The following is a 27074-nucleotide window of genomic DNA, read 5'->3' as shown; positions in this document are numbered from 1 at the left end:
CTAGGCAGCGTGAGACTGGGCAGGTTCCGAGGTATGCGGAGCTGCGTACTGTGCCGCGAGTGGTCTGGCACAGTCCTGTACGTCCTGTGCTAGCACCACGCACGTGTCGTGCTAAGGTGGGCATGCAGCCAGGACGGAGTGTGCCGGCTCAATGCTCGTGGCCTCCAGTACCCCTCCTCGGTCCCGGATATCCTGCGCCAGTGCCACGTGCTGTAGTGCCAGTACGAGTGCACAGCCCTGTACGTCCTGTGCTGATGCCTCACACAGAGTGTGTAAAAATAGGCATTCAGCCAGAACGGGTTGTGTCAGCTCTTCGCTCCAGACCTCCAGTCCGTCTCCACAGCCCGGTCCGGCCTGTTCCTGCTCCCCGCACCAAGCCTGTGGTGCGTGTTCCCAGTCCGGCCCGACCCGTTCCTGCCCCTCGCACCAAGCCAGTGGTGCGCGTCGCCAGCCCGGCCCGGCCTGTTCCTGCCCCTCGCACCAAGCCTGTGGTGCGCGTCGCAAGCCCGGCCCGGCCTGTTCCTGCCCCTCGCACCAAGCCTGTGGTGCGCGTCGCCAGCCCGGCCCGGCCTGTTCCTGCCCCTCGCACCAAGCCTGTGGTGCGCGTCGCCAGCCCGGCCCGGCCTGTTCCTGCTCCCCGCACCAAGCCAGTGGTGCGCGTCGCCAGCCCGGTCCGGCCTGTACCTGCTCCCCGCACCAAGCCAGTGGTGCGCGTCGCCAGCCCGGTCCGGCCTGTTCCTGCTCCCCGCACCAAGTCAGTGGTGCGCGTCGTCAGCCCGGTCCGGCCCGTTCCTGCTCCCCGCACCAGGCCAGTGGTGCGTGTCGTCAGCCCGGTCCGGCCCATTCCTGCTCCCCGCACCAAGCCAGTGGTGCGCGTCGTCAGTCCGGCACAGCCCGTGCCTGTTCCACCGGTGCCTGGTCAGGTACCGGTCAGCTGCTCCACACCGGAGCCAAAGCAATCCGCTCCACCGATGTCCAGTCCAGCTCCAGCCAGCGGGGTCAGACCAGACCAGGGGCGCTACGGGGGGGTAGCGAGAGAGTGGTGGTCACGCCCGGAGCCGGATCCGCCTCCGAGGTGGAATGCCCACCCGGCCCCTCCCCTGTTGTGTTTGGTTGGCGCGGTCGTAGTCCGCGCCTTTGGGGGGGGGGGGGGGGGGTACTGTCACGCTCTGGCTCTGGGGACTCTTATATGTTGAGCCAGGGTGTGTAGTGTCTATGTTTTGTTTTCTATGTGTTCTTTTCTAGATCGTGTGTTTCTATGTTGGCCGGGGTGGTCCCCAATCAGAGGCAGCTGTGGCTTGTTGTCTCTGATTGGGAACCATACTTAGGCAGTCTGTTTTGCACTTGTCATTTGTGGGATCTTGTTCCGGAGAGGTTTGTGTTTGTTAACCTTAGGACTTCACGTATCGTTTTGTTGTTTTGTAAGTGTGGTTTAAAGTACTCATTAAAAGATGTACGCATAACACGCTGCGCCTTGGTCCGTTGCTTATGACGATCGTGACACTGCCCCCCTGGCTGACAGCCAAACAAAGGCATGGCAGAATTGATAAGTAATTTAATAATATAATAAAATATGAAAATAATATGAAAACTTTTCTTATAGCAACTGTGTTAAAGATGTCAATAGTACTTTTTTTTATCTGATTATTCTACAGGGTGTGCAGGATTTTGTTCCAGGCTAACACTATGTCTGGCGCAGGTTGCACACGTTGAGTCAGGTGTTCAAGCTGGGCTTGATTAAAACCCTGCACGATCGGATCTCGGACCGGGATTGATAAACAAAACGGTAAGTGGAAGCCTTTCAAAGTGTGTTGTATTATGGTTATAAAATGGTCCTATTTGCGACAATGGGTGAATCCCAAATCCCCCCCCTTCACCTCGGCCCTCCATTTGCGCAAGCGTCCCAATGCTGAGTGTGTGAAAATTATCGAGGGTATAGGAGCTAATTAGACCCTCAGGTAGCCACTTTGACAGAACCAGCAAGGCTGCAGGCACTTAATGTCTTTGCTGCACGCTTCAGAGAAAATATCCCCACACACACTGCAATATGTTTGCACAATTTCATACAAAATAATGGAGAGGCGTGCCTAATTATATGCATTTGTTTATGTCGGATTTCGAGACTTGGCACATGTAACATATGAAATACCTCCCAAATTAAATATTTAACTGTTACTGAGGTTTAAATCTTGTGAAACGACATTTAACTAGATTGAAATATTTAACAGTGGTACATGAATTGCACCATTCAAATCAGGAATGTGTCCTGAAATTGATGGGTTTATAGATTCCCCCCCTGTCTGGAAGTCACCCTCTGAGTTTCGTCAGCAACGCGTGACAAGGGCCCTCAGAGCGAGTTGGTAGTAGTCATGGGAAGTTTTGACTCTTTCAGTCAAAATAACGAATATTTCGACTCATTTCGTTCATTTGACTCAGTAATGCCCAGAGTAATGCCTTACTAACAACTCGAAAGAATCATGACCCTCTCATTCACCCGTAATTTTTGATTGCTAGGCATACAAATATGATTATTTATTGATACCTTTTGAAATGAGGTCTAGTTGCAGCTGAGTGTATCTCGAGCGAAACAGCCCGTCTCTGTATGGTCCAAAAGAGTATGACATTGTTGCTGCCCGTAGCATTGAATGCAAGGAAAGCCAGCTAGCATTTGGCCTCCCTTGATTAAAAAAATAATAAAATAATAGCCAATCAGCATTGAGTTAAACTGAGTGAGCTCAACTGTGAATTGTCCTGGTGCACCAAAAATAAAGTGTCAAGGGAAGCCAGTTTGGATTTGGCTTCACACCAATCACATCACATTGAGAGCAAAACGTCATTGACAGAAACAACTTGAATTGTTGCATCTCGTTGTGTTGTTGTTGTCCTCTGGTGGCTAGCTAGCTAGCTAAAATTATCCCTTTCCTAAATTAGCCATTGATGGAGATAGAGATTTGGACTTGTGGTTTTACTTAATTCTCGGTACTGGCCAATGATTATAACGGCGATTCTGATCCAACCATTAATTCATTATTGTTGTGCCCCTGGCCTGAGAGGATATATAGCTAGATGTAGAAGGCAAATGTTAACTAGCTAACGTTGCCCATGAATGGAAGTTAGGCTAGCGAGCAAGCATTTTAGCCAGGTAGCCTAGGACAACCAAAAATAAAAGCGTGTACTGTATGACCGTTTCGTCAACATGAAAGAGAGGAGGATGGCATTGGCGTTTCTCTACAAGTAAGGTGAGTCAACATGTTTTTTCTACATGCACGAATGCGCAAGCACGTGCACACACACAGAAATCAGAACCATGGACAGCCACATCATATTTAGCTTACGTTGATTGGACTAAATTGTTTTTGGTATCTTTTAGTTGTCACTGTATTAGACTAAGCATAGGTGATTTGATGATGTTGAAATGTTGAAGATGAAATGGTACTGTAATAGTGGAGTGGCATGTCCTGTTTTCTTTGCGACTTGCGGTAACTCTCTATGGTTCTAAATCAATAGTTGTTTAGTGGTCTGAAAAATGTCTGAAACATTAACTTGCTTGACCATGCTGTGGGTTATGTAACTGTTACATGCAATATGCTTTGTGGACTTCACCAGACAGAGGTTGCTCTCCGGTTCTGTGATGAAACAAAGGTGTGGTTAAATGTATTCTGTCACTGTGTGTTCAAATTGTCTCGGTCTTTAGGCCTATATATCACGGTCGCAAAGCATATGAACTTACAGGTAATAGAGCAAACAACGCAATAATCACAACACATAGGTTGTAATAAGCTTTTTTCTGGCTTCCCCTGTAATTTTACCCACGCACTGCTACTGAAAAACGCCCACTAGATGGCCGGTCTAATGCCCGGTCTAATCATTTGCCAGAAATGCCAGGTGGCCTGTCCGCCACTGAACGGAATGCATTTGCATGACTGCCATGAGGGAGGTTTGCCCAGTAGGCTGTCATTCGCGAACTGCAGCAGACACCCAAATGATTTGTCCTCGAGTTCGAGTGTTGAGCAGAGGCAGGCTGTGTATTTTTTCGTTCTACAAAGCTTTGTCCATCGATAACATTCAAATAAATCAAATCAAACTGTATTTGTCACATGCGCCGAATACAACAGGTGTAGACCTTATCGTGAAATGCTTACTTACAAGCCCATAACCAACAATGCAGAGTAAGAAAATATTTGCTAAATAAACTAAAGTAAAAAAAGTAACACAATAAAATAACAATAACGGGGCTATATACAGGGGGTACCGGTACTGAGTCAATGTGCGGGGGTAAGGGTTAGTCGAGGTACAACACTGTTGCTTTATGAAAAGCCAACTGAGATTTATTCCTGATTATTATTTGACCATGCTTGTCACTTATGAACATTTTTGAACATCTTGGCATGGTTCTGTTATAATCTTCACCCGGCACAGCCAGAAGAGGACTGGCCACCCCTCATAGCCTGGTTCCTCTCTAGGTTTCTTCCTAGGTTTTCGCCTTTCTAGGGAGTTTTTCCTAGCCACCGTGCTTCTACACCTGCATTACTAGCTGTTTGGGGTTTTAGGCTGGGTTTCTGTACAGCACTTCGAGATATTAGCTGATGTAAGAAGGGCTATATAAAATAAAATTGATTGAATTGATTGAGAAGGTGTTAAAGTTCACAGTTAGCCATTGACATGTAAATGTCAGCTGAAAAGTACCAGTGGCCTGGCATTGGCCTCAAGTCAGAGTAGGTCCGCTGGAGCCATGGCCCAGTGAGACATGGGTGCCAGCCCGCGTAGATGGAAACAGAAAAGTCTGAGCCTTTTGGGTAAAACAGTGGGGTACAGTGGGGGAAAAAAGTATTTAGTCAGCCACCAATTGTGCAAGTTCTCCCACTTAAAAAGATGAGAGAGGCCTGTAATTTTCATCATAGGTACACGTCAACTATGACAGACAAAACGAGAAAAAAAAAATCCAGAAAATCACATTGTAGGATTTTTAATGAATGTATTTGCAAATTATGGTGGAAAATAAGTATTTGGTCAATAAGAAAAATGTTTCTCAATACTTTGTTATATACCCTTTGTTGGCAATGACACAGGTCAAACGTTTTCTGTAAGTCTTCACAAGGTTTTCACACACTGTTGCTGGTATTTTGGCCCATTCCTCCATGCAGATCTCCTCTAGAGCAGTGATGTTTTGGGGCTGTCGCTGGGCAACACGGACTTTCAACTCCCTCCAAAGATTTTCTATGGGGTTGAGATCTGGAGACTGGCTAGGCCACTCCAGGACCTTGAAATGCTTCTTACGAAGCCACTCCTTCGTTGCCCGGGCGGTGTCATGCTGAAAGACCCAGCCACGTTTCATCTTCAATGCCCTTGCTGATGGAAGGAGGTTTTCACTCAAAATCTCACGATACATGGCCCCATTCATTCTTTCCTTTACACGGATCAGTCGTCCTGGTCCCTTTGCGGAAAAACAGCCCCAAAGCATGATGTTTCCACCCCCATGCTTCACAGTAGGTATGGTGTTTTTTGGATGCAACTCAGCATTCTTTGTCCTCCAAACACGACGAGTTGAGTTTTGACCAAAAAGTTCTATTTTGGTTTCATCTGACCATATGCCATTCTCCCAATCCTCTTCTGGATCATCCAAATGCACTCTAGCAAACTTCAGACGGGCCTGGACATGTACTGGCTTAAGCAGGGGGACACGTCTCGTACTGCAAGATTTGAGTCCCTGGCGGCGTAGTGTGTTACTGATGGTAGGCTTTGTTACTTTGGTCCCAGCTCTCTGCAGGTCATTCACTAGGTCCCCCCCTGTGGTTCTGGGATTTTTGCTCACCGTTCTTGTGATCATTTTGACCCCACGGGGTGAGATCTTGCGTGGAGCCCCAGATCGAGGGAGATTATCAGTGGTCTTGTATGTCTTCCATTTCCTAATAATTGCTCCCACAGTTGATTTCTTCAAACCAAGCTGCTTACCTATTGCAGATTCAGTCTTCCCAGCCTGGTGCAGGTCTACAATTTTGTTTCTGGTGTCCTTTGACAGCTCTTTGGTCTTGGCCATAGTGGAGTTTGGAGTGTGACTGTTTGAGGTTGTGGACAGGTGTCTTTTATACTGATAACAAGTTCAAACAGGTGCCATTAATACAGGTAATGAGTGGAGGACAGAGGAGCCTTTTAAAGAAGAAGTTACAGGTCTGTGAGAGCCTGAAATCTTGCTTGTTTGTAGGTGACCAAATACTTATTTTCCACCATAATCTGCAAATAAATTCATTAAAAATCCTACAATGTGATTTTCTGGAATTTCTTTTCTCAATTTGTCTGTCATAGTTGACGTGTACCTATGATGAAAATTACAGGCCTCTCTCATCTTTTTAAGTGGGAGAACTTGCACAATTGGTGGCTGACTAAATACTTTTTTTCCCCACTGTAGGTACATGTAGGTAGGGGTAAGGGACTATGCATAGATAATAAACAGCGAATAGCAGCAGCACAAAAAAGGGGGTCAATGCAAATAGTCCAATAATCAATTGATTGCATTAATTCTTGCATCATTCAATCATTTATCAGTTTTAAACATGTATTTTCCTCTCCCATCTCCTCATTGCTTTTTAGGAGAATATACCCACGTGGGTGATAGAAAGATGAACTGAGGTCCACACTCCAGTCCAGTTGTTGGTGGTAATGCACCTTAAAGTTGGTTGCCAAACGCCATATATAGTGCAAAGAAGAAGACCGAAGGAGGAGAGATTACTAGAAACTAACTAGGTTTACCCTTTTATCTGTGGATTCATTGTCGGAGTAGAGGACCTTATGCATTTCAGGTAAAATAACAACCCAATGTTTATATCCCAGAATAAATTAGCTTGCAACAACAAGCTAGCATAAATTGCCATGAATGTTTTATGCGTTTCGACCTGTCCCCAAATTAATATAGTTGGTTCAGATATTTCAACCTGCGTGTCCTGATCGCGTCTGGTGTGGATGGACAAAATCAACATGCGTGCGATGGCGCGAATGCCCGGTCTAATCAGCGTGTTAGGGGGTCTGGCCCGCCCTACCATACCTCATTGCCCATCCAAATAAAATATTGAAATAGTGATCATTTATTTGACTGACATGCTGACTGGAGACAGAAAGACACATCAATCTCAGTTAAAGCATCGGAGCGAGCGAAACAGCGCCTCTGTGTCTCAGTATGTAGACAATGTATCTGATGCTGTCTGGACCAAAAGAGTATGGCATGTCATACTATTTCTGTCCAGACAGCATCTGATACATGGGCTACATATTGAGGGGCGCTGTTTCGCTCGCCGGATGGTTTCTCCGGTGATATAGTTTCAGCAGAGAGGAAGAGGCGAAGCGAGAGGGCTCACTCGCCAAAATCTGTCCAGTATAAACCCAACGAGTTTCTATGGGAATAATATGCAGACTTAAGTGTGTCGCCTGCCTTCCTGCCTTTGGGACAAAGACTCCCATTGTTTGAATAAAAGTTGTTCAAAATACTTCACCAGGGAGCATGACTTAACCAAAGAGGATCATTAGCTATTCTTTTTTATTTTTTATTGCTGTGGATTGTTTCAATTTGGGTAGTGGGCATGGCAATATGTCTTGCTGATTGAGTTGCGGCTGTCAGTGAAAAGCGTCTAAAATATGTGTGAAGATAATGTGTCTTGAGTATAGTTTAAAATGTGGCGAAGATATGGTGCGTCTCCAGAATGCATGAATATGTAGGAAAGGATAGGATATATTCTACTGTTTTTATTTGTCGGCTTTAGGCCTATGTATTTTATTTAGTTGATGATGGAAGTTATAGGCCTACTGCTGCATTGGCCTATATAGGCTATCTCTTGAGTTCTATGCTCTAATTTATTTAGCCGCAATGGATCACAGTGTATCAATGTGTCCATATGGCAGAGGCTGGTGCTCTCGCCATAGTTGAATTTTAACTTTTAGATTTTTATAACTTTACTTCTGATTTTTATGATTAACCATATGACAATGATTTTGAGAAACGAAGACGTTATTATTTAAATGTAACTGTTCCACGAAAATGTGCGTATATAAATATTCATAACTGCCAGGCAGATCAGTAGAAATGGTAGGACAAATTGTAAGCTTCCCCAAACTTGAAACTCATGAGCTGCCTATGGTCTTTACTATTACACCCATTTAGCGGGTGCTCACATAGGAGGTCCGGTTCTGGCGCCGGGTCTGGAATTCATTGCGGCCAGCAGGTCAAACAAACGAATCACTCAGAAAAACGAATCATGACTCTCGAGACAGTTAAAAGTAAAGTCCCCGTATTTGGGGACCCTATTTGATTTATTTTATTCAATTCAGTCTGGTTTGAGAACAATAGCCCCCATCTGCAAAAGCAGGGTGTCTGCGGAAAGCTGTGTATCTTGGCTATTGATCGGTTTCTTCAAATCTTTGGTATGAGCTACTACCATATATGGGCATACGAAGTTATAAAGGCAGGCCGAGCCGATTACCTCATTTCAAGATGGCTGCTACCTACATTCCGGTTAGCGTTGTGAAGCATAAACGAAATAAACACGGAATACGTTGACACACACCGAAAGCCGGGACTCCACAGATCATGAGGATATATTATTTGTCTGCCTGTGTCCTACCGTTATTGATCACCAGCCCCGAGAGTCAAAATGTTTATTTTACACAACGTTTTCAGCAAACATCTTATAAGGTAAGCTTCGATTAACTATAGCTGGGGGGGTTCAAATTAATCCTTAAATTGGTAGGAACAAATCTAGCATATTGCCAATGTTATCTGATGATGTATGACTTAATGGCAACATCGAATGTCCACTGAGTTGTGGAAGCCATCTGATGTGCTTCCAGCTCTAGTCATCAATAATTCACTTATAGCTTGTCAATGAAAGATAACTTTCAAAATAAATATAAAATGGTTATTTTTGTGTGCTTGATCTTATGTATTCTGAACTATGTAACTCCTATCTATCTTCTGATCATTTCCTCAATCTCCCAGATGTCTTCTTTCCAAATATACCACGTTTTTGCATGTCAGAATCATGTAATTACACATGAATAGCAGTTACATTTGGGTATGTCTATTTAGGAGGAAATCTACATTTTGCCATTACATTTAAGAGGTTAATTGAAAGAGTCATTCAAAAAGAATGAATCGTTCGCGAACTGCACATCAGTATTTGGGAGGGGCAAGGGGGTGGTTTGGGATTCTCATGCTATGTTCAAAACAACTGGGAACTCAGAAAAATACAAGGTCAAATCATGACGTCACTGATCTTCAGGTCCGAAAGTCGGAGCTCTAGAAAGAGGGCCGAGTTCCCGAGTTGGATGACCGTTCAAATCGATTTTTCCCAGCCGAAAGTCGTTTTTTTTCGGAGTTCCCAGTTTGAACGCACTGAAGTCGGAGATTTCTGAGTTCCCACTTCCCAGATGTTTTGAACGTGGCAACAGTACATGTCGACCGCTTGGACCTTAGAAAAATCATGTAATCAAAGGTCATGAAGTTTTTTGATGAAGTCGCTGCAGTTGCTTCTCACCAACGGCATGCAGCCATCAGATGCATTGTGGGAGGCACTATTTGTCAACCAAACACTCTCGATTTGGACCATGAAAAAAACTAAAAAGTTATGTGGCACAAAAAAAAAAATATATATATATCTGAATAGTATATTTACACACAAAAGCAGACCATAGGCGTACATCTTGATAAAACATTTCTTGCAAGCTAATGTATGAATACACCATGCGGTGTCAAATCTGAAGAATGCAAGAACAGAGAAATTACATAGGATTTGACTGAAAGTACAGTTTTATTCTGAACAGGTGAAGATACAAGATATGATCTTCCTCTGCACAAACAAACACTGCATATCCAATGAGCATCCATTAATTTGGCCAAAGTTAAAGTTCATTTACACCACACATTTACTTTCACACAGAAGTAAAATGTAGTTGGTTTAAATGCATCCGTAACCACTCAGAAATGGTGCCAAAAAGCCAAACCTCAAGAGCAAATTGGGATTTGTATGGATAAGAAGAGGTATAGAGGATGTGCTAAATCTGAAAGGACAGGATAGGAACTTTTCTTGCTCTATTATGTTTTCTTTCTCCATCAACATCTGTCACCAGACAGGTCAAACGTGAGGTCAGCTACATCCAAGAGAAGCCAATAGTTTTATTCCACTCCACTATTGGTGTCCTTGTCAAATAGTTGCACATCACAATCACTCGCCCAATAAGCAAGAACCACAACACACAAGCACATGTAAAATTTAGTTGACACACTTTATTCCTAAAACAGAAGCCGCCCCACCCATCGCTGGCACGGCATTCATATATAATTATCTATATATATTGCTGTTTGGTTTTTGTGTCTAAATGTGTGGTATAAAATACTATATACGACAATGTACCTCTTTATTTGAACAGTAAACTTCATTGCTGTACAAGTCCTCTGTTGCTACAGCTTAGCTGTAAATCCTGCACGCACAAAGGCATGGACATAATTCTCCAATCTACTTCTTCTGTACATCGTGACAATACAAATATATTGTCCCCAATACAAAAAATAATACTCTAAAAGCAACCTACTGCGACTTTATTTCATTTTTCTGGGTTTTTTGTTAGTTTTTTCATTAAGATGATTACATATATCTTAGACAAGTTGCTTTAAAGCAGGAAAGCGATATAAACCTTCTCTATTTTTTATATATATAAAAGATGTTATGAAATAAGACAAATTATACATTTAAAAACTTACAATAAATAAGATAGATGCAGGCATTTCATTTGGATAACATTTTATCCAAAGGAAAAAAGGGAATATTTCGGGTCTTAAAACCAAGGATCCACGCTCAAGTTTTTAGTTCACTGAAATGTCCCTTTTCTTCCAATACTTTACAGACGTTTTCCAAAAGGACTGTCTGACTACGATTTTGCCACAGTGTTACAATGCCAACTGGGATCTCTCTCCTTTTCTCTTGTTCCTGTTATTAGCATCACCCGTTCCAGAAATCTTCCTATTTTTCTTCCTCATTCTCTTACTTCTTCTTCTTGTGTGTGTCACAGTGGCAGGAGCAGACTGAGCCATTTCTATGACCCGTTTCCGTTGCTATGGCTGAGGCCTTCCTTCCATCCAGAAGCCCTCTCTGATCTCCTATTCAGATCCAGATCCACACAACACATAGTGAAGTCCAACACTGCAGTCCAGCATCAGCCTGTCAGGTTGGAATTTCCTCTTCTCCTCTTCCCCTCTCTTCCCCCTCAGGCTATTTGTTACAACATGTTCATGATGAAGTTGTACATCTGGTTGAGCACCACAAAGTGGATGGGCAGACAGGAGCGCCGGTCCTGCGTCGCGGGGTCACATGTCAGCCAAGAGAGGGCGTTGTACTGCTCCAGCACAAATCTGAAGGGGGGAGGAGAGATAAGAGAGAGAGGGAGGCGGAGGAGGAGAGAGGGAGGAGGAGAGATGCATTTACATTTAAGTCATTTAGCAGACGCTCTTATCCAGAGCGACTTACAAATTGGATACAGCATGTGTTATTCACAATGAACACCTCTCAAAGAGAGCACAAACCTTGAGATCAAGTGGAATACTTCACTCTCTCTTTTATAAGCACTTTAGATACACAGATAGGCTAGAACATTTTTTAAATATCTTCAATGGCTGAGCTGTGGATGAGATTCACTGTTTGACTGCAGAGTGGGTGTGTGTTTACCTGAGTACGTCTGAGGTCTGATTGGAGTCAAGGGGGTGGGAGTGTTTGCTGTGCAGCAGTTCATCTGATTGCACTGAAGACACATGGAGGTGCAAAGAGGCCTGAGCAAAGAAAATACAAGACACAAAGGGAGTCAGTGACAGGCCTAGTTAAGCCATTCACACAGTAATACCAGAGCAAACATCAGTCAATCACTGACATCCAGAGCAAGTGAATATTATTATAGGTTAAAAGAAAATGATGTTTCAATTAACTCTGAGTGTTTGATATTCCAACCGCAAGCTTCAGTCTGTCAACTCCTGTCAGTAAAAAACAATCCTTAAAAAAAAAGACCATTAAAAAGTACTTCAAGCTAGCTAGCATAAAATCAGAATACATATTATAATCCAGGAGTGAGGGCTGGCGGAGGTTGTCTGACAGGTATACCTTGAGGAAAAGAGGACACTGGTTCTGAGCTTGAGGGCAGGCTGACCAGAACCAGTCAGGCAGTGGGCCGGCTTTGGCTGTGGACACAAAGTAGCCCAGGGCCAGGGGCTGCTGCAGGATATTAGGAGCTTCATCATGGGATTCCATCCGATCCGTAATCTGGCCCTGGAAGGGAGGAGGAGTTAGTCTCTGGCTTGGTATAATGTACACCAGGGCTATTCAACTGGCTGCCCGCGGGCCAGATCCGTAACGTTTATTAATTTATACTGATCCTTTGATGAATTCAGAACATTAATCAAATATCTGGAGGAGAAAAAAACTGCCCAAATCCGATGTTCAGTGCCAAAATGACAAGAACTTTGGTGGTTGTCTAGTGTGGTTTCTATTGGTTTTTAGTGTTTTTTAGCGCCTATATGGCATGTTGATAACTGTTTCTTCATATGAATTTGGCTCTAGCGTTTGAACCGTTTAAGCTACAAAATATTATGACTCCATTCTTGAAAGCTACGACTCTAAGGAACACATACGTGCCTTCTGTTTCCCTCTCTGATAGTCACAAGGACCCCTTAGAAGGGAGTGTGACAAAAAACGCACCTAATGACTGAGGGGAATGAATTCAAAGCATAGTTCCTTCAGACTGGAATTTGGCATTACCTGATATGACATACACTACATGGCCAAAAGTATGAGGACACGTATTCAAATGAGTGGATTCGGTTATTTCAGCCACACCCGTTGCTGACAGGTGTATATAACCGAGCACACAGCCATGCAATCTCCATAGACAAACATTGGCAGTAGATTGGCCCGTACTGAAGAGCTCAGTGACTTTCAACGTGGCACCGTCATAGGATGCCACCTCTCCAACAAGTCCGTTCGTCAAATTTCTGCCCTGCTAGAGCTACCCCGGTCAAATGTAAGTGCTGTAATTGTGAAGTGGAAACGTCTAGGAGCAACAACGGCTCAGCCGCGAAGTGGTAGGCCACACAAGCTCACAGAACGGGACCGCCAAGTGCTGAAGCGCGTCTGTCCTAGGTTGCAACACTCACTGCCAAGTTCCAAACTGCCTCTGGAAGCAACGTCAGCACAATAACTGTTCATCGGGAGCTTAATGAAATGGGTTTCCATGGCCAAGCATCCGCACACAAGCCTAAGATCACCATGCGCAATGCCAAGTGTAGGCTGGAGTGGTTTAAAGCTCGCCGCCATTGAACTCTGGAGCAGTGGAAATGCATTCTCTGCAGTGATGAATCACGCTTCATCATCTGGCAGTCCGATGGACGAATCTGGGTTTGGAGGATGCCAGGAGAACGCAACCTGCCCGACTGCAGAGTGCCAACTGTAAAGTTTGGTGGAGGAGGAATAATGGTCTGGGGCAGTTTCATGGTTTGGGCTAGGCCCCTTAGTTTCAGTGAAGGGAAATCTTAACGCGACAGCATACAATTACATTCTAGATGATTCTGTGCTTCCAACAGTTTGGGGAAGGCCCTTTCCTGTCTCAGCATGGCAATTGCCCCGTACATAAAGCGAAGTCCATACAGAAATGGTTTGTTGAGATCGGTGTGGAAGAACTTGACTGGCCTGCACAGAGCCCTGACCTCAACCCCATCAAACACCTTTGGGATGAATTGGAACGCCGACTGCGAGCCAGGCCTAATCACCCAACATCAGTGCCCAACCTCACTAATGCTCTTGTGGCTGAATGGAAGCAAGTTCCAGCAGCAATGTTCCAACATCTAGTGGAAAGCCTTCCCAAAAGAGTGGAGGCTGTTATAGCAGCAAAGGGGGGACGAACTCCATATTAATGCCCATGATTTTGGAATGAGATGTTTGACGAGCAGGTGTCCACATACTTTTGGCCATGTGTATCTTTGTGTTATTTATTGAGATGCTTAGTTTTTAGATTATTTTAAAATGACCTAATTATTTTAAAGAAGTGTTTAATAGTTGTTTAAATGAAATAAAAACAATTATGAGCGAGCGTTGAGCCTTTTCCTTTACAATTATGATCAAATTTTTTGGTTGCACCTAGACGGTTGAGCGGCCTCCACTTCTTTCCTAATTACTTTTAGCAACATTTCATTTTAGGAAAAGTTATTTATTGGTGGCTGTGCGTTGCAGTTTTATACAGAATAATCGCATGTGGAAAAAGTCCGGCCCCACTGCAATTAACCTTTTTTACATCTGGCTCCCAAAATAATATAGTTGAATAGCCCTGATATACACTGTACAAGGCTTTTGCTTTTTCATACAATACAGATCAACTCCTCAAGACTAAGTAACACTAGCATTATCAATCCAGCCATTTATCCCAAGCCAAATCGACTTTACTACACTGAACAAAAATATAAACGCAACATGCAACAATTTCAAAGATTTTACAGTTCATATAAAGAAATCAGTCAATTGAAATAAATTCATTAGGCCCTAATCTATGGATTTCACATGACTCGGAGTACAGATATGCATCTGTTGGTCACAGATACCTTTTAAAAAAATAAAGTAGGGGCATGTAAAAAAAAATAGGGGCGTGGATCAGAAAACCAGTCAGTATCTGGTGTGATCTCCATTTGCCTCATGCAGTGCGACACATCTCCTTCGCATAGAGTTGATCAGGCTGTTGATTGTGGCCTGTGAAATGTTGTCCAGGAATTGTGTACAGATCCTTGCCATATGGGGTAGTGCATTTTCATGCTGAAACATGAGGTGATGGTGGCGGATGAATGGCATGACAATGGGCCTCAGGATCTCGTCACGGTATCTCTGTGCATTCAAATTGCCATAGATAAAATGCAATTGTGTTTGTTGTCCGTAGCTTATGCCTGCCCATACCATAACCCCACCGCCACCATGGGGCACTCTGTTCACAATGTTGACATCAGCAAACTGCTCGCCCACACGACGGCCAGTACAGTTGAAACCAGGATTCATCCGTGAAGAGCACACTTCTCCAGCGTGCCAGTGGCCATCGAAGATGAGCATTTCCCACTGAAGTCGGCTACGATGCCGAACTGCAGTCAGGTCAAGACGCTGGTGAGGACGACGAGCACGCAGATTAGCTTCCCTGAGACGGTTTCTGACAGTTTGTGCAAACCCACAGTTTCATCAGCTGTCCGGGTTGCTGGTCTCAGACGATCCCGCAAGTGAAGAAGCCGGATGTGGAGGTCCTGGGCTAGCGTGGTTACACGTGGTCTGCGGTTGTGAGGCCAGTTGGACGTACTGCCAAATTCTCTAAAACGACGTTGGAGGCAGCTTATGGTAGAGAAATTAACATTACATTCTCTGGCAACAGCTCTGGTGGACATTCCTGCAGTCAGCATGCCAATTGCACGCTCCCTCAAAACATGAGACATCTGTGGCATTGTGTTGTGTGACAAAACTGCACATTTTAGAGTGGCCTTTTATTGTCCCCAGCACAAGGTGCACCTGTGTAATGATCATGCTGTTTAATCAGCTTCTTGAAATACCACACCTGTCAGGTGGATGGATTATCTTGGCAAAGGAGAAATGCTAACTAACAGGGATGTAAACAAATTTGTGCACAACATTTTTGAGAAATAAGCTTTTTGTGCATATGGAAAATTTCTGGGATCTTTTGTTTCAGCTCATGAAACATGGGACCAACACTTTAAATGTTGCGTTTATATTTTTGTTCAGTATAAATTACTTTGTGTTAATCTTAAATTTAGGGTCTTTTTTTGCTTCTATAAATTATGTACTACTACTAGAGTCTCTCTCATACAGTCTACACAGTTGTGGTGGGCCTACCTTGCTGCCGTCTCCCCCCTGGTGGTAGTGGCCGCCGGGGGAGTGTACGGGCGAGGTGGTGGGCGAGGCGGGCAGGATGTTGATGATGTCAGGGTCCACCAGGTCGTTCTCCTGATCCAGCAGGTCAAAGATCCCAATGGCGTCCGACCCATCTGGACAGAAGAAGGGAGGAGAAGAGGCCAGAGACTTAGAATAAGATGCTGACCAGAACTCTCGCATGCGTGCGTGCGCCATCGGGCGCATGTTGATTTTTGTCCATCCACACCAGACACGATCAAGACATGCAGGTTGAAATATCAAAACGAACTCTGAACCAACTATATTAATTTGGGGACAGGTTAAAAAGCATTAAACATTTGTCAATTTAGCTAGCTAGCTTGCTGTTGCTAGCTAATTTGTCATGGGATATAAACATTGGGTTGTTATTTTACCTGAAATGCACAATGTCCTCTACTCCGACAATTAATCCACAGATAAAAGGGTAAACCAAGTTCGTTTCTAGTAATCTCTCCTCCTTCAGGCTTGTTCTTCTTCTTTGGACTTTATATGGCGGTTGGCAACCAACTTTAAGGTGGTTGCCAACCAACTGGACTGGAGTGTTCATCTTTCAATCACCCGCGTGGGTATATGCTCCTAAATGGGAGAGGCGGGACTTGCAGCGCGTCAAGTGTCACAAATAGAACCAAGATCTATTTTAGCGCCTGGCTACGCAGATGCTCGCGACCAGTGTGGATGTAATGATTGAATAACGTATGTGTATATTTATTTTGCAACGCTCGCGCACGCGACGCGAGTAGTATGGTCAGCATGTAAGCTTTCCATTTTCAATATACTCTGAGGCAAAATGGAGAGAGATAGAGACCCATATGAAGCAAAGAAAAACAAGACGGAGGTGAGAATTTATATAGCGCAAAAAACTATTCCCAATGGACTCAATCAATTATTTTCAAGAGAGATAAGACAACACAAGTTGCAGTGGAAGCCTTCCAATAAAACGGATGAGTTGAGGTCAAAGGTGAGAGTTGAGAGGTGAGGCCAGAGGGAAAAGCAGTGTGACTCACCGGGGATGGGGTTAAAGGCAATGTCTATGTTGGTGTCAGTAGTGTAGTTGGAGCTGGCCACCTGGACGAAGGCTGAGGTGGGGAACACCAGGATGTGGGTGCAGGACGTGTCCTGGGGAGTACTCAGCTGGGACGTCTGCATGTTCAGAGTGGTGCTACGGCCAAACACTGAGCCTGTAGACACAGAGTCTGGAGAGAGAGAGGGGGGGAGACAGGTCAATAATACAGTACGTTCATCTTCATTGAATCTACATTGAACGCATACAGTATACACAAAAATTAAAACTGTTGACATCTGCTATAGCTATCATCCATTAATCTGTGAATTAATTAGTAACACCATTTAATTGATGCAACAAAAATGTAAGTGGTGCCAATAACAGCAACATCCATCTTTCAACTGCCCATTATTAATTGGTCCAGCACTCTATTCACAGATTATAATAATGATCTGATTATCTGTTGAGTACAACCCACAATGTCTGGGTCAAAGCAAAGTCCTGGCAGAGGAGACAGCAATCTCCTTTAACCAAAAACACCGGTCTGGAGGGACCCGTCCAGCCCATCCTCATATACAGCAGTAGACCCATATTATACACTGACAGTATCAATGGTCCATGCCAGTCACTCCCCAAAATAAACCCATTGATCTAGCGCTCAATCACATCACACAGAAATCAATGGAGTCTGAGAACTAGTGGTTTATGACTGAGAGAAGCAGTGTCCTCAAAGCTTTCAATCTGATAACGACAAGGAGCGACATGCATTATAATAGGCTACCTCCATCCATCAGATGCAAGCACACTCTCTCACACACACACACACGGGCAGGCAGAAGGACATAGTACCTGGCATGATGACAAAGGAGCACTGCGGCTCCATGGCGACCAGACAGGCGCTAAGGATGCTGGGAGTGTCGGAGGCAGAGATGCCACACATACGACACATCTCCTTGAGACGGCGACTCAGAGACTGCAGGTTCCTCCTGCTCAACAGAATACTCCAGTCTGGAAAGGAGGAAGAGAGAAAAGAAAGAGAAGAATGAGTCAACGAGTAAGACAAGAGAAATGTAAAATAGCAAAGTACCTCTGAAGACACCAATATTCTTTGACTAAAAATAATGTTATATAGAGGAGAATGAGTAAGACAAGATGAGTGTAAAACAGCAAAGTACCCCATTGAGATTATAGAGGGCTAGATCCTAAGCTGCTGGTTGACTGTTGTCCTCCTCACCTCTCAACTCGCCGTGTCCCATTCTGCCCAGGCGACCTATCACCACCCTCCATGGCACAGATGTCATCTGCACCAGCCCCAAGCACCAATCCCACAGCTTCTGCAGGCCTGACCTCCGGGCAGAGCCTTTTTTCCTCCGTGCTCTGTCAGAACAAAACACACAGACATACTGTCACACACTGAAAACACTGCTAAACATTTAACACTACACTTATTACTACAAATCACCAACGAGTTGTCAGGTTGAAGGAAAGTTGTAGATTGTTGATCTTGAAATAATCACTACACTTCAAAGCTACACATTGTTCTCATCATTACCTGGCATTTTGGAAAAATTTTAACAACCCACAACAAACATTGTTTTGCAAAAGACTGCCATTTGTAATGCTCTGCTTGAGGTTTGCTGACTCTAGATGGTGGTAGTAGTGGTGAGGATGATGATGGTGTGTGCTGCCAGATAGTCCCACCTGTTGGGCACGTCGATGCTGATGATGCAGGTCTCCAGCAGCTCTCCGTACAGGTCGGTGCAGGTGGCCAGGAGCCAGCGCTGGTCGTGGGACAGGCAGTAGCCCACAAACAGCACGTTGTACTTCTGAGAGGCCTCTCCGAACGTCTCCCCCAGCTCCGTCTGCTTGTCCTTGGTGGGCGCCAGGATGAAGGGAGGTGTGTAGAGTCGCAAACACTCTGGTCTCTGTTGGGTAGAGAGAGAGGGGTCAAAGGTTAGGGGTTAGACGAGGGTCATGTTCAGTAAGGATTATTTTCTTTACTGGGAGGTAGCTACCTACTTATGTCCAATAACAATGCAAAAAAAAATTCAACACGGTTGGGTACATTGTGCCCTACTGAACACAACCCAGGACTATATCTGTCGGTCTACTCTAGGACTAGAAAGACATTGTATGTACGAGAGTCACTGGGTTGGTTAGTCGACAGCCAACATTCCACCAGTGTCACTACAGAGATGCCATTTATCCAGCTAGCTAAGTAGCTCAGCTCCTGCTCTAGTCCCCACTCAGGATAAATGTAATGTAGTAGCTGGCGAGTGGCTGGCTGGCCTGGGAAAGTTAAATAGGATTGGGTGGCAGTCTGGGGCCTCTCCCTGTCTAAACCTGTAGCCTGGAACCCCTTAGGGAGGTCTCCGGCAGCTAGCCAAGCAGATAATGGAAAGAAAACTGGAGAGAAGGAAGAGGGTTATAAGATCCCCTGATCTTGTTCCAGGACTAAGGGGGTTAGTGTAACACTTTCTCCATCTCAGTGCTCCTTCCCCTTCTCCCTCGCTATCTGTCTCTTGCTGGCACACTACACATGGCCTGAGCAGAGGGCTGAGGAGCAGAGGGCTGAGGAGTAGAGGGCTGAGGAGCAGAGGGCTGAGGAGCAGGGGGCTGAGGAGCAGAGGGCTGAGGAGCAGAGGGCTGAGGAGCAGAAGTGAGGGTCAGGCTATGACAGGGATGGGCAACCCTGGTCCTCAGGGGAGGTAGTGTCTGCTGGTTTACTGCTCTCCCTGGCACTTCATTCATCCTTGCTTTCCCATAGCACACACACACCTGGTTTCCCAGCTCTAAACCAGTCAATGATTCAAAGGAAGAAAAGAAAACCAGCAGACACATAGGACCAGACAAGCCCACCCCTGGTGTAGGAGCTGCATAATGTTACTTAAATTAACGTTGGGATAATGTTAGTTAGGTTCATGTCATGTTTGTTTTTATCAGGGATGTTTGTTTACCTCTGGGCTCTTCAGTGCTGTGTCGATGGCCAGGCCGGGGCCGAAGCCAGTCAGTGACTTGACGTTGGTGGATCTGGGGAGGGGTCGCCTGCACTGGGAGAACACTGAGAAGGCCAGGGATTTCAGGTGTTGAGCATAGATATGACGCTCCTCGATCCTCACCGGCTGGAGCAGGTACTGGCACGGGATGATCTGAGAGGGGAGAGGTGGATACCAATCGGTCAGCATACAACTTTAAGAAAATTACATCTACATTCTGTCTACTCTTGTACCGATTGTCCGGTCTGACATATTTGGCACTAAAACAAAGTCTTATCAACTATTAGTGAAATATTTTATTCTAAATAAACATACACTTTCTAACATTGCCACCAAACATTCTTTCATCAACACACACACGTGCAGACTTGTGTTGAGGTTACCTGTACAGAGACAGAGTTGCGGATGTGTGGTGGGAGGAACTGGAGCATCTCCAGGTAGCAGCGCAGCAGGCCAAGGGTCCACACACTGGACCCAGCCTCAGGCTCCTCATAGGTGAAGGGGTCCACAATGTACACCACAATGGCCGGGGGGTACGTTATGGCATGAGACTCTCCGTCCGTCGGCACACCCACCTTCTCTCGCTCCATGGTGCTGGAGCGGGGGACAAGAGAGAGAGGGAGTTAGGACAAGGAATGGGGTTTCCCTCCGGGCACTGTGTGTGTGTGTGTGTACATATGAGTGAATGCAGGCCCTGGTGTTGTACCTACCTCTCTAGGGGTTCAGTGGGTGCTTGGGACTGGCTGGCTGAGTCACCCCCGGGAAGGCCTGCGTTCTGGGTTCCAGCCTGCTGGCCCAGCTGCCCTCCCAGGGTGGCACCACCCTGGCCCTGGTTCTGGCCCTGGTTTTGCATGCCCATGGTCCCAAAGGGAGGGAAGGAGCTGGGCTTGGCAGACTGCACCCCGCTGGTGGGCTGGCTCCCTGACGACGCCGTGCTGTTTGTACTGTTGGCTACACCTGTGTTGTTGCTAGGCGCGCTGTTGTTGTTGGGGAGGGAGGGGGTCGCTGAGTTTTGGGGGCCAGCCGAGGTGGTGGAGGAGGAGGAGCCGGAGGATTGCATGGATGAGGATTGGCTGGTGGCAGGAGGGGGCGTGGGCTGTGTGAGGAGGGAGCTGTCTAAAGGCTGTGCGGCGAGGTATGGAGCTGAGGGGAGAGAGAGGAGCAGAGAGCAAATCTTAACAGCAGTCAAATAATCTTCCACAAAATCTAATTTATAAGCTATGTGAATGACCTAGCATTACACTTTAGTTATCATCAGCTACAACAAACCTTTTAGAAAAACAAGATCCTTTTAGAAACCAAAAATAGGCTTTTTGATCTTCTAAATCCTTGGCTATATGGGCATGGGGGGGGTACAGAAAGACCTGAGCCCGACTGATTCCCCACCCGTGTTGTCATTGGAACCTACCGAGGTCGTGGCGGCAGACTTGTGCGTAGAGCTTGAGCTTGGCGAAGGCATCGCTGTTGCCGCTGGCAGCCTTGATGAACCAATCGCTGACGGGCTGCTCTGCCAGCTTCTTGGCAGCCGATCCGCCCACTCTGACGATGCCGTCCGGGTGACCTTTTGAGATTGGCCGGTGCTGGCCCAGACGACATGACTGCAGAGAACACGGAGGGAGAGGAGGGCTGGATGAATAGTTAGACATCAGCACAGGAGTGACTGAGTGACTTGATGTCGAGGAAGACATTCCAATAAGGAGCTGGAGTAGACAGACACATTTTTTTTGAATCAATAACTACAGTAGGCTGGGATGTAAGCCTCTAACAAGGTCTGGGTCAATTCCATTTCATTGAAGAATTGAAAAGTGCCCTTTGTTTTCAAATAGGAATTTGTAAATATTTCACATCCAAAATTAAAATCCAACTGACCCCGACCCTAGCTTGGACCCCAATCTATTTGTGCAGTCTTGCACTCATGGACATATGCTCTAATCTCCTAAGGTCAACTCCTATGGTCAACTCCAATGGTCATTGTCATGAAAAACAAGATCTGGGACCAGGCAACTCCAAAAAAGGTGCTTGCTTCAGCTGTCCAAAGATGCCCCATCTCTTGCATGGTAAATGGACAGTTGTTAACGTTCTCCAGCCTTACCTCGTAGACGGCAGTGAGGTCCCTGAAGAAGCTCTTAGCCCCCTGGAGCAGGGCCTCGTTGTCGGGACAGACCACCAGGTAGCCTACGTCCCTGTGTGAGCCAAAGGGGTCTAGTAGCAGCTTCTCCCAGTAAGGCAGGCCGAATGGAGACAGCACCACAAAGTCATACTCATAACCCACCAGGAAGGTAGGGATGGGCAGGGGCTCTGGGGACTCATCTGTGCCTGATGGAGGGAAGGAGGGGGGAGGAGAGGCAGGAGAGAGAAAGGGAGAAGAGGAGGAGAGGAGAGGATGGGCGAGGGAGCAGAAGGGAGGAGAGGGAGAAGAGAGGGTGAAGAGGAGGAGAGAGAAGATGGTGATTAAGTACTTAGTCGTCCTCCAGTGATTTATTTTTAAACTTTTCCTGTTGAAAAGTGATAAATACAGTAAAGTACACACACTAAAGGGTAAAGAAATATGTTTTGAGCAAAATTGTGTTTTTTAGACACAACTGCAAACTTCAAGGAGTAGGACATTCTAGGAGTTGGTCTGATGGTGCCCGCCGATGTCATCGGCCTCCCCCCTTGCTTGAGGAACAATAGAGGAGCAATAGAGAACAAAAGAGTAAAGCCCCCCCCACTTGTGCTATGTCATGATGTCACGTCTCCCCCCGTTGCTCCCCTCCGGCGCTCTGATTCGCCGGTCTACTGAGCCACCGGTCTGAGCGCACCACCTCGGCAACACCGGAATGGAAACCCAACGCACCCTAATCACCTCCAGCGCACCTGCACCTCATCATCTCATCACCACCCCTATTTAGCCCTGGACTGTTCTGGATGATGTGTGTGATTGTTAAGCGTCGTGTCGTTTACTCTATCTTTGTTATTTATCTTGCTCATTGTTAAGTAAACCTTGACCTTGTTAATTCCTGTGTCTGTGTCCTGCCTCTTCATATACTCAGTACGCGTCACACATGACTTACCTGGACCACCTATTGAGATGTGCCTTTTGTTAAGTAAATCAGGTGTTAAATGAGGTGAAAAGTCTAGATTAGGACGTTAAATAAGCCAGTGCTGTCACCTGTCACATTCACAGAGAAGGATTGAGAGCCCAAAGTGAACCCGTCACAACAGCAGTGGCAGCTTCCCACTGAGCTGACATCTGGACTACAGCAGTGTGACTGAGATGACTACTGATCTTCCTGCAAACACAGGCTGCATTGCATCTGCCTGTGTGAGCCTCTGGGTCTTGAAGCATTTTGTCCCTGGTGGCTTACCATAGGAGCCCCGTCCAGCCATCTTGTGGAACTGCTGCCAGGTGAGGGGTCCTTGAACGCCCCAGGAGCGCACCGTCCTCTTCTTCTGGATGGCATCCTGGAGTACAGGCTGGAGAGAGAGCAGCACCCGCAACACGTCCTGTGAGCACAGAGCACTGACGTCCACCGCTGGGGAGAGGAGGAGGATGGTTAGAGAGAGAACACACATAGCACTAACAACACAAAAGATACCAACATTCTGATAACTGGCAGGAAAAATGAACAGACTGGTTTATATTGGTTAGTTATGCTAGCCAACTGCTCGACAGGGACAAATGCGAATAACAATGTATTATTAGACACAGATTTGAATGCAGGTTAGAACAACAAAAATGTGTTTTTCTTACCGTTTTGTTTGGACCAGTGGTGTAGACAGGTACTCTTGACCAGGGCCTCGTCCACCTTGCCTCCTGACATATTGTCCATGAACTGGCGGCCGTGCTCCAAGGCCATGTAGCAGTCGCTGTGGTAGTCCCTCTCCTCCACCCTCACACAGGCGGGCACAGGACAACCCCCGGCCCCCCGCGCTGCCAGGCTGTCAGGCTCCATCCCAGCGATGGGTGAGAAGGGGTTGGTGCACTGGTCCTGCAGCAGTAAGATCAGCTCATCTGGTACCCTCTCCCCCCTCCCTCCTCCCCCCGTCCTCTCCAGCGAATGTTGTCGCAATGCCTCGAAGCGCTTCTCCGCCTCGCGGCTGACGTCCGAGCCGCGTCCGATGATGTCAAGCTCGTCCTCCAGGAAGAGGCCCGAGCCATTGCCGTAGCGGCGGTTGACCACGGCGCTGAAGCCGCAGGTGCAGGGATACTGGGCCTCTCCCGTGGGGTCGCTCAGGTACACCCCCACGTCGGCCCCCTTGATGTTCATGTTGCACACGCAGATGCAGCAGCTATCGAAGTTGCAGTCCTTGAAGAGGTTCATGACGGACTCAGAGAGGATGAGGGTGACGTAGAGGCTGTGGGCCTCGGGGATGGAGGGCACGGTGGCAGGTTCTACTGAGTTGAGAGGTCGACAGGTGGAGGGGGTGGAGGCGGGCGAGTATAGGTCCGAGTTCTCGTACTTAAGCGAGCCCTGGACACTGGCGGGTCCTCTGGGGGTGCGTGGGGTACGGGGAGTGCGTGGTGTGGGGGCGGAGAAGCGCGGGGTGGCTGGGGAGGGCAGGATGCCTGTGCCACTGTTGCTGGGGGGGGCACTATTGGACATGAAGGGCGTATGGGTCTGGGGTGTGTAGCTCTGGTTGTAGTCCTGGTCCATGGCACTGCCCACACTGGGAATGTTACTGTGGCAGAGAGGAGAGGAGTCAGTCACACAACACAGCCTTTTGGGACAATATGCTAGAGCTTGATTCAAAACACAACAACAAAGCAGAGCTCAGTATATTGTAACAAAACAATCAACAATACATTCCAGTACCAACTGAACCTCCATTACAAGGCAGAGGTAAAAAGCAACAACAACAACAGTCAGAATGAGGAATGGTAAACAAACAAGCAGAGACAACTGGCTGCCTGGCTGCCTGTCGTGGTATGCAAATCCGCTGCCATTTCAAGCAAATAGTATATTTTTGGCAGGTTGATGTTTATTGTCATGAATCTTGCCCAGAAGACAGAACGGAGCGATTTCCGCCAGATGGGCCAGCTGTAAAGTAAAAATGGGCTATATTGTAAAAAAATAATGAAAAAATGTTGGTCTTAATTTAAGGTTAGGGTTAGGCATTAGGGTTAGCAGTGTGGTCAAAGTTAGTGTTAGGTTTACAATCAGATTTTTTGACTTTGTGGCTGTGCCAGCTAGTGACCACTCTGTTGAGCTGCCTCCAGAACAAGATTCATGACGAGAAACGCTAACCTGCCTATTTTTGGGCTGGCGAGAGGATGAGAGCAGCTGTGAGGAGAGCTAAGGAGGGAGGAGAGCACAGCCTGTCCCTGTCCTTACGCACATTACTACATACGTGTAGGAAACAACAACAAAAAAATCCTGGCAGAGTCTTGGTAGAGTATAATGGGCCCTGGTCAAAAGTGGTGCATTACATAGGGAATAGGGTGCAACCCTACAGAAGGCCCTCTGTCTCTATACAGAAGTAGGGAAGGTCATAAAAACAGCCTGACCAGCTTAGAAACCTGGGACTTTCCTGACTGTTTTAGCACTCTGCAGGCACCCTGCTGGGAACAGAAGCCCCCTCTATAACCCTCAACACCCCCCTCTATAACCCTCAACTTCCCCCTCTATAACCCTCAACACCCCCCTCTATAACCCTCAACACCCCCCTCTATAACACTCTACACCCCCCCCTCTAACACTCTACACCCCCCTCTAACACTCTACACCCCCCTCTAACACTCTACAATGCCCTCTATAACCCTCTACACCTCCCTCTATAACCCTCAACACCCCCCTCTATAACACTCTACACCCCCCTCTATAACACTCTACACCCCCCTCTATAACACTCTACACCCCCCTCTATAACACTCTACACCCCCCTCTATAACACTCTACACCCCCCTCTATAACACTCTACACCCCCCTCTATAACACTCTACACCCCCCTCTATAACACTCTACACCCCCCTCTATAACACTCTACACCCCCCTCTATAACACTCTACACCTCCCTCTATAACACTACAATGCCCTCTATAACCCTCAACACCCCCCTCTATAACCCTCAACACCCCCCTCTATAACCCTCAACACCCCCCTCTATAACACTCTACACCCCCCTCTATAACACTCTACACCCCCCTCTAACACTCTACAACGCCCTCTATAACCCTCAACACCCCCCTCTATAACCCTCTACACCTCCCTCTATAACACTACAATGCCCTCTTTAACCCTCTACACCCCCCTCTATAACCCTCTACACCCCCCTCTAACACTCTACAATGCCCTCTATAACCCTCTACACCCCCCTCTATAACCCTCTACACCCCCCTCTAACACTCTACAATGCCCTCTATAACCCTCTACACCTCCCTCTATAACACTACAACGCCCTCTTTAACCCTCTACACCTCCCTCTATAACACTACAACGCCCTCTTTAACCCTCCACACCCCCCTCTATAACACTCTATACCCCCCTCTATACCGCTCTACAACGTTCTCTATACCACTCTACACCCTCTATAACACTCTACACTGCCCTAGCTAAGCAGGCAGGCCCCCCTCCTCAGCCCCGAACAAGGCAGAAAGGCACATCTTCCCTCACACAGCCATATGCCAGGGTTCCATTCTTCCACTAAGTACAGTGGAGTATAATTGACTCTATTTTGAATGAAGGCATTATTATTATTTAAAAAAATGTATGAGGTCTAGCAGCTACTAGACATTTTTCTGATTTTGAGGTCTGTAGAAAATGGTTGATGACTATATTTCCAAGACATAAACAGTGCAGTGATCTGAGTGGAGCTGTGTGGAGACACCCAGCCTCCCGCCACAGCTCCAAGCTCCAGCCTCAGCTCTCTGATAAACCTCTCCTTCAATCACCATGCTCTCTATACTCCTCTCATCTCCTCTGCTCTGCATCAATCAGCCATGCATGAGGAATGGAACAGGCTCCTCAGAGGGTAGAGGGATAAACCCTGAATGTGTGTGTGTGTGTGTCCACACGCATGCGTACACATGTGTGCCAGCCAGTGTGTGTGTTTGTCTGTCTGTCTGTATCCTGTAGGTCTAAATTACACCTCAGCACAGATAAGCATTACGAATAGTAAAGAATCCTTGGAGCAGCTGGA

General features: G+C 46.5%; 1 protein-coding gene and 1 pseudogene across 3 annotated transcripts in view; both read right to left on the bottom strand.

Annotated features, from left to right (window-relative positions):
• Positions 1 to 9530, bottom strand: part of LOC311143086 (integrator complex subunit 2-like) — a 55659-nt pseudogene extending 46129 nt beyond the window's left edge. The window contains exon 1 of the transcript in view: positions 9522 to 9530. The product of the transcript in view is annotated as an integrator complex subunit 2-like (transcript). The remainder of the gene's footprint in view (positions 1 to 9521) is intronic.
• Positions 9531 to 10250: 720 nt separating this feature from the next.
• Positions 10251 to 27074, bottom strand: part of LOC311142374 (mediator of RNA polymerase II transcription subunit 13-like) — a 130411-nt gene continuing 113587 nt past the window's right edge. For both annotated transcript variants that reach the window (XM_084178020.1, XM_084178021.1), the window contains exons 16-30: positions 23689 to 24617; positions 23303 to 23470; positions 22048 to 22271; positions 21364 to 21553; positions 20666 to 21098; positions 20339 to 20549; positions 19917 to 20108; positions 18661 to 18884; positions 18194 to 18336; positions 17809 to 17967; positions 16961 to 17149; positions 15900 to 16051; positions 12132 to 12296; positions 11706 to 11806; positions 10251 to 11392 (exon numbers count right to left, since the gene is read on the bottom strand). In XM_084178020.1, the coding sequence (XP_084034146.1) occupies positions 11260 to 11392; positions 11706 to 11806; positions 12132 to 12296; positions 15900 to 16051; positions 16961 to 17149; positions 17809 to 17967; positions 18194 to 18336; positions 18661 to 18884; positions 19917 to 20108; positions 20339 to 20549; positions 20666 to 21098; positions 21364 to 21553; positions 22048 to 22271; positions 23303 to 23470; positions 23689 to 24617 (3613 nt within the window). In that variant the 3' untranslated portion in view covers positions 10251 to 11259. The remainder of the gene's footprint in view (positions 11393 to 11705; positions 11807 to 12131; positions 12297 to 15899; positions 16052 to 16960; positions 17150 to 17808; positions 17968 to 18193; positions 18337 to 18660; positions 18885 to 19916; positions 20109 to 20338; positions 20550 to 20665; positions 21099 to 21363; positions 21554 to 22047; positions 22272 to 23302; positions 23471 to 23688; positions 24618 to 27074) is intronic.

Source organism: Coregonus lavaretus (genome assembly GCF_964263955.1).
Source record: "Coregonus lavaretus genome assembly, chromosome: 15".
Lineage (NCBI taxonomy): Eukaryota > Metazoa > Chordata > Actinopteri > Salmoniformes > Salmonidae > Coregonus > Coregonus lavaretus.
This window is presented reverse-complemented; position numbering and strand designations above follow the sequence as displayed.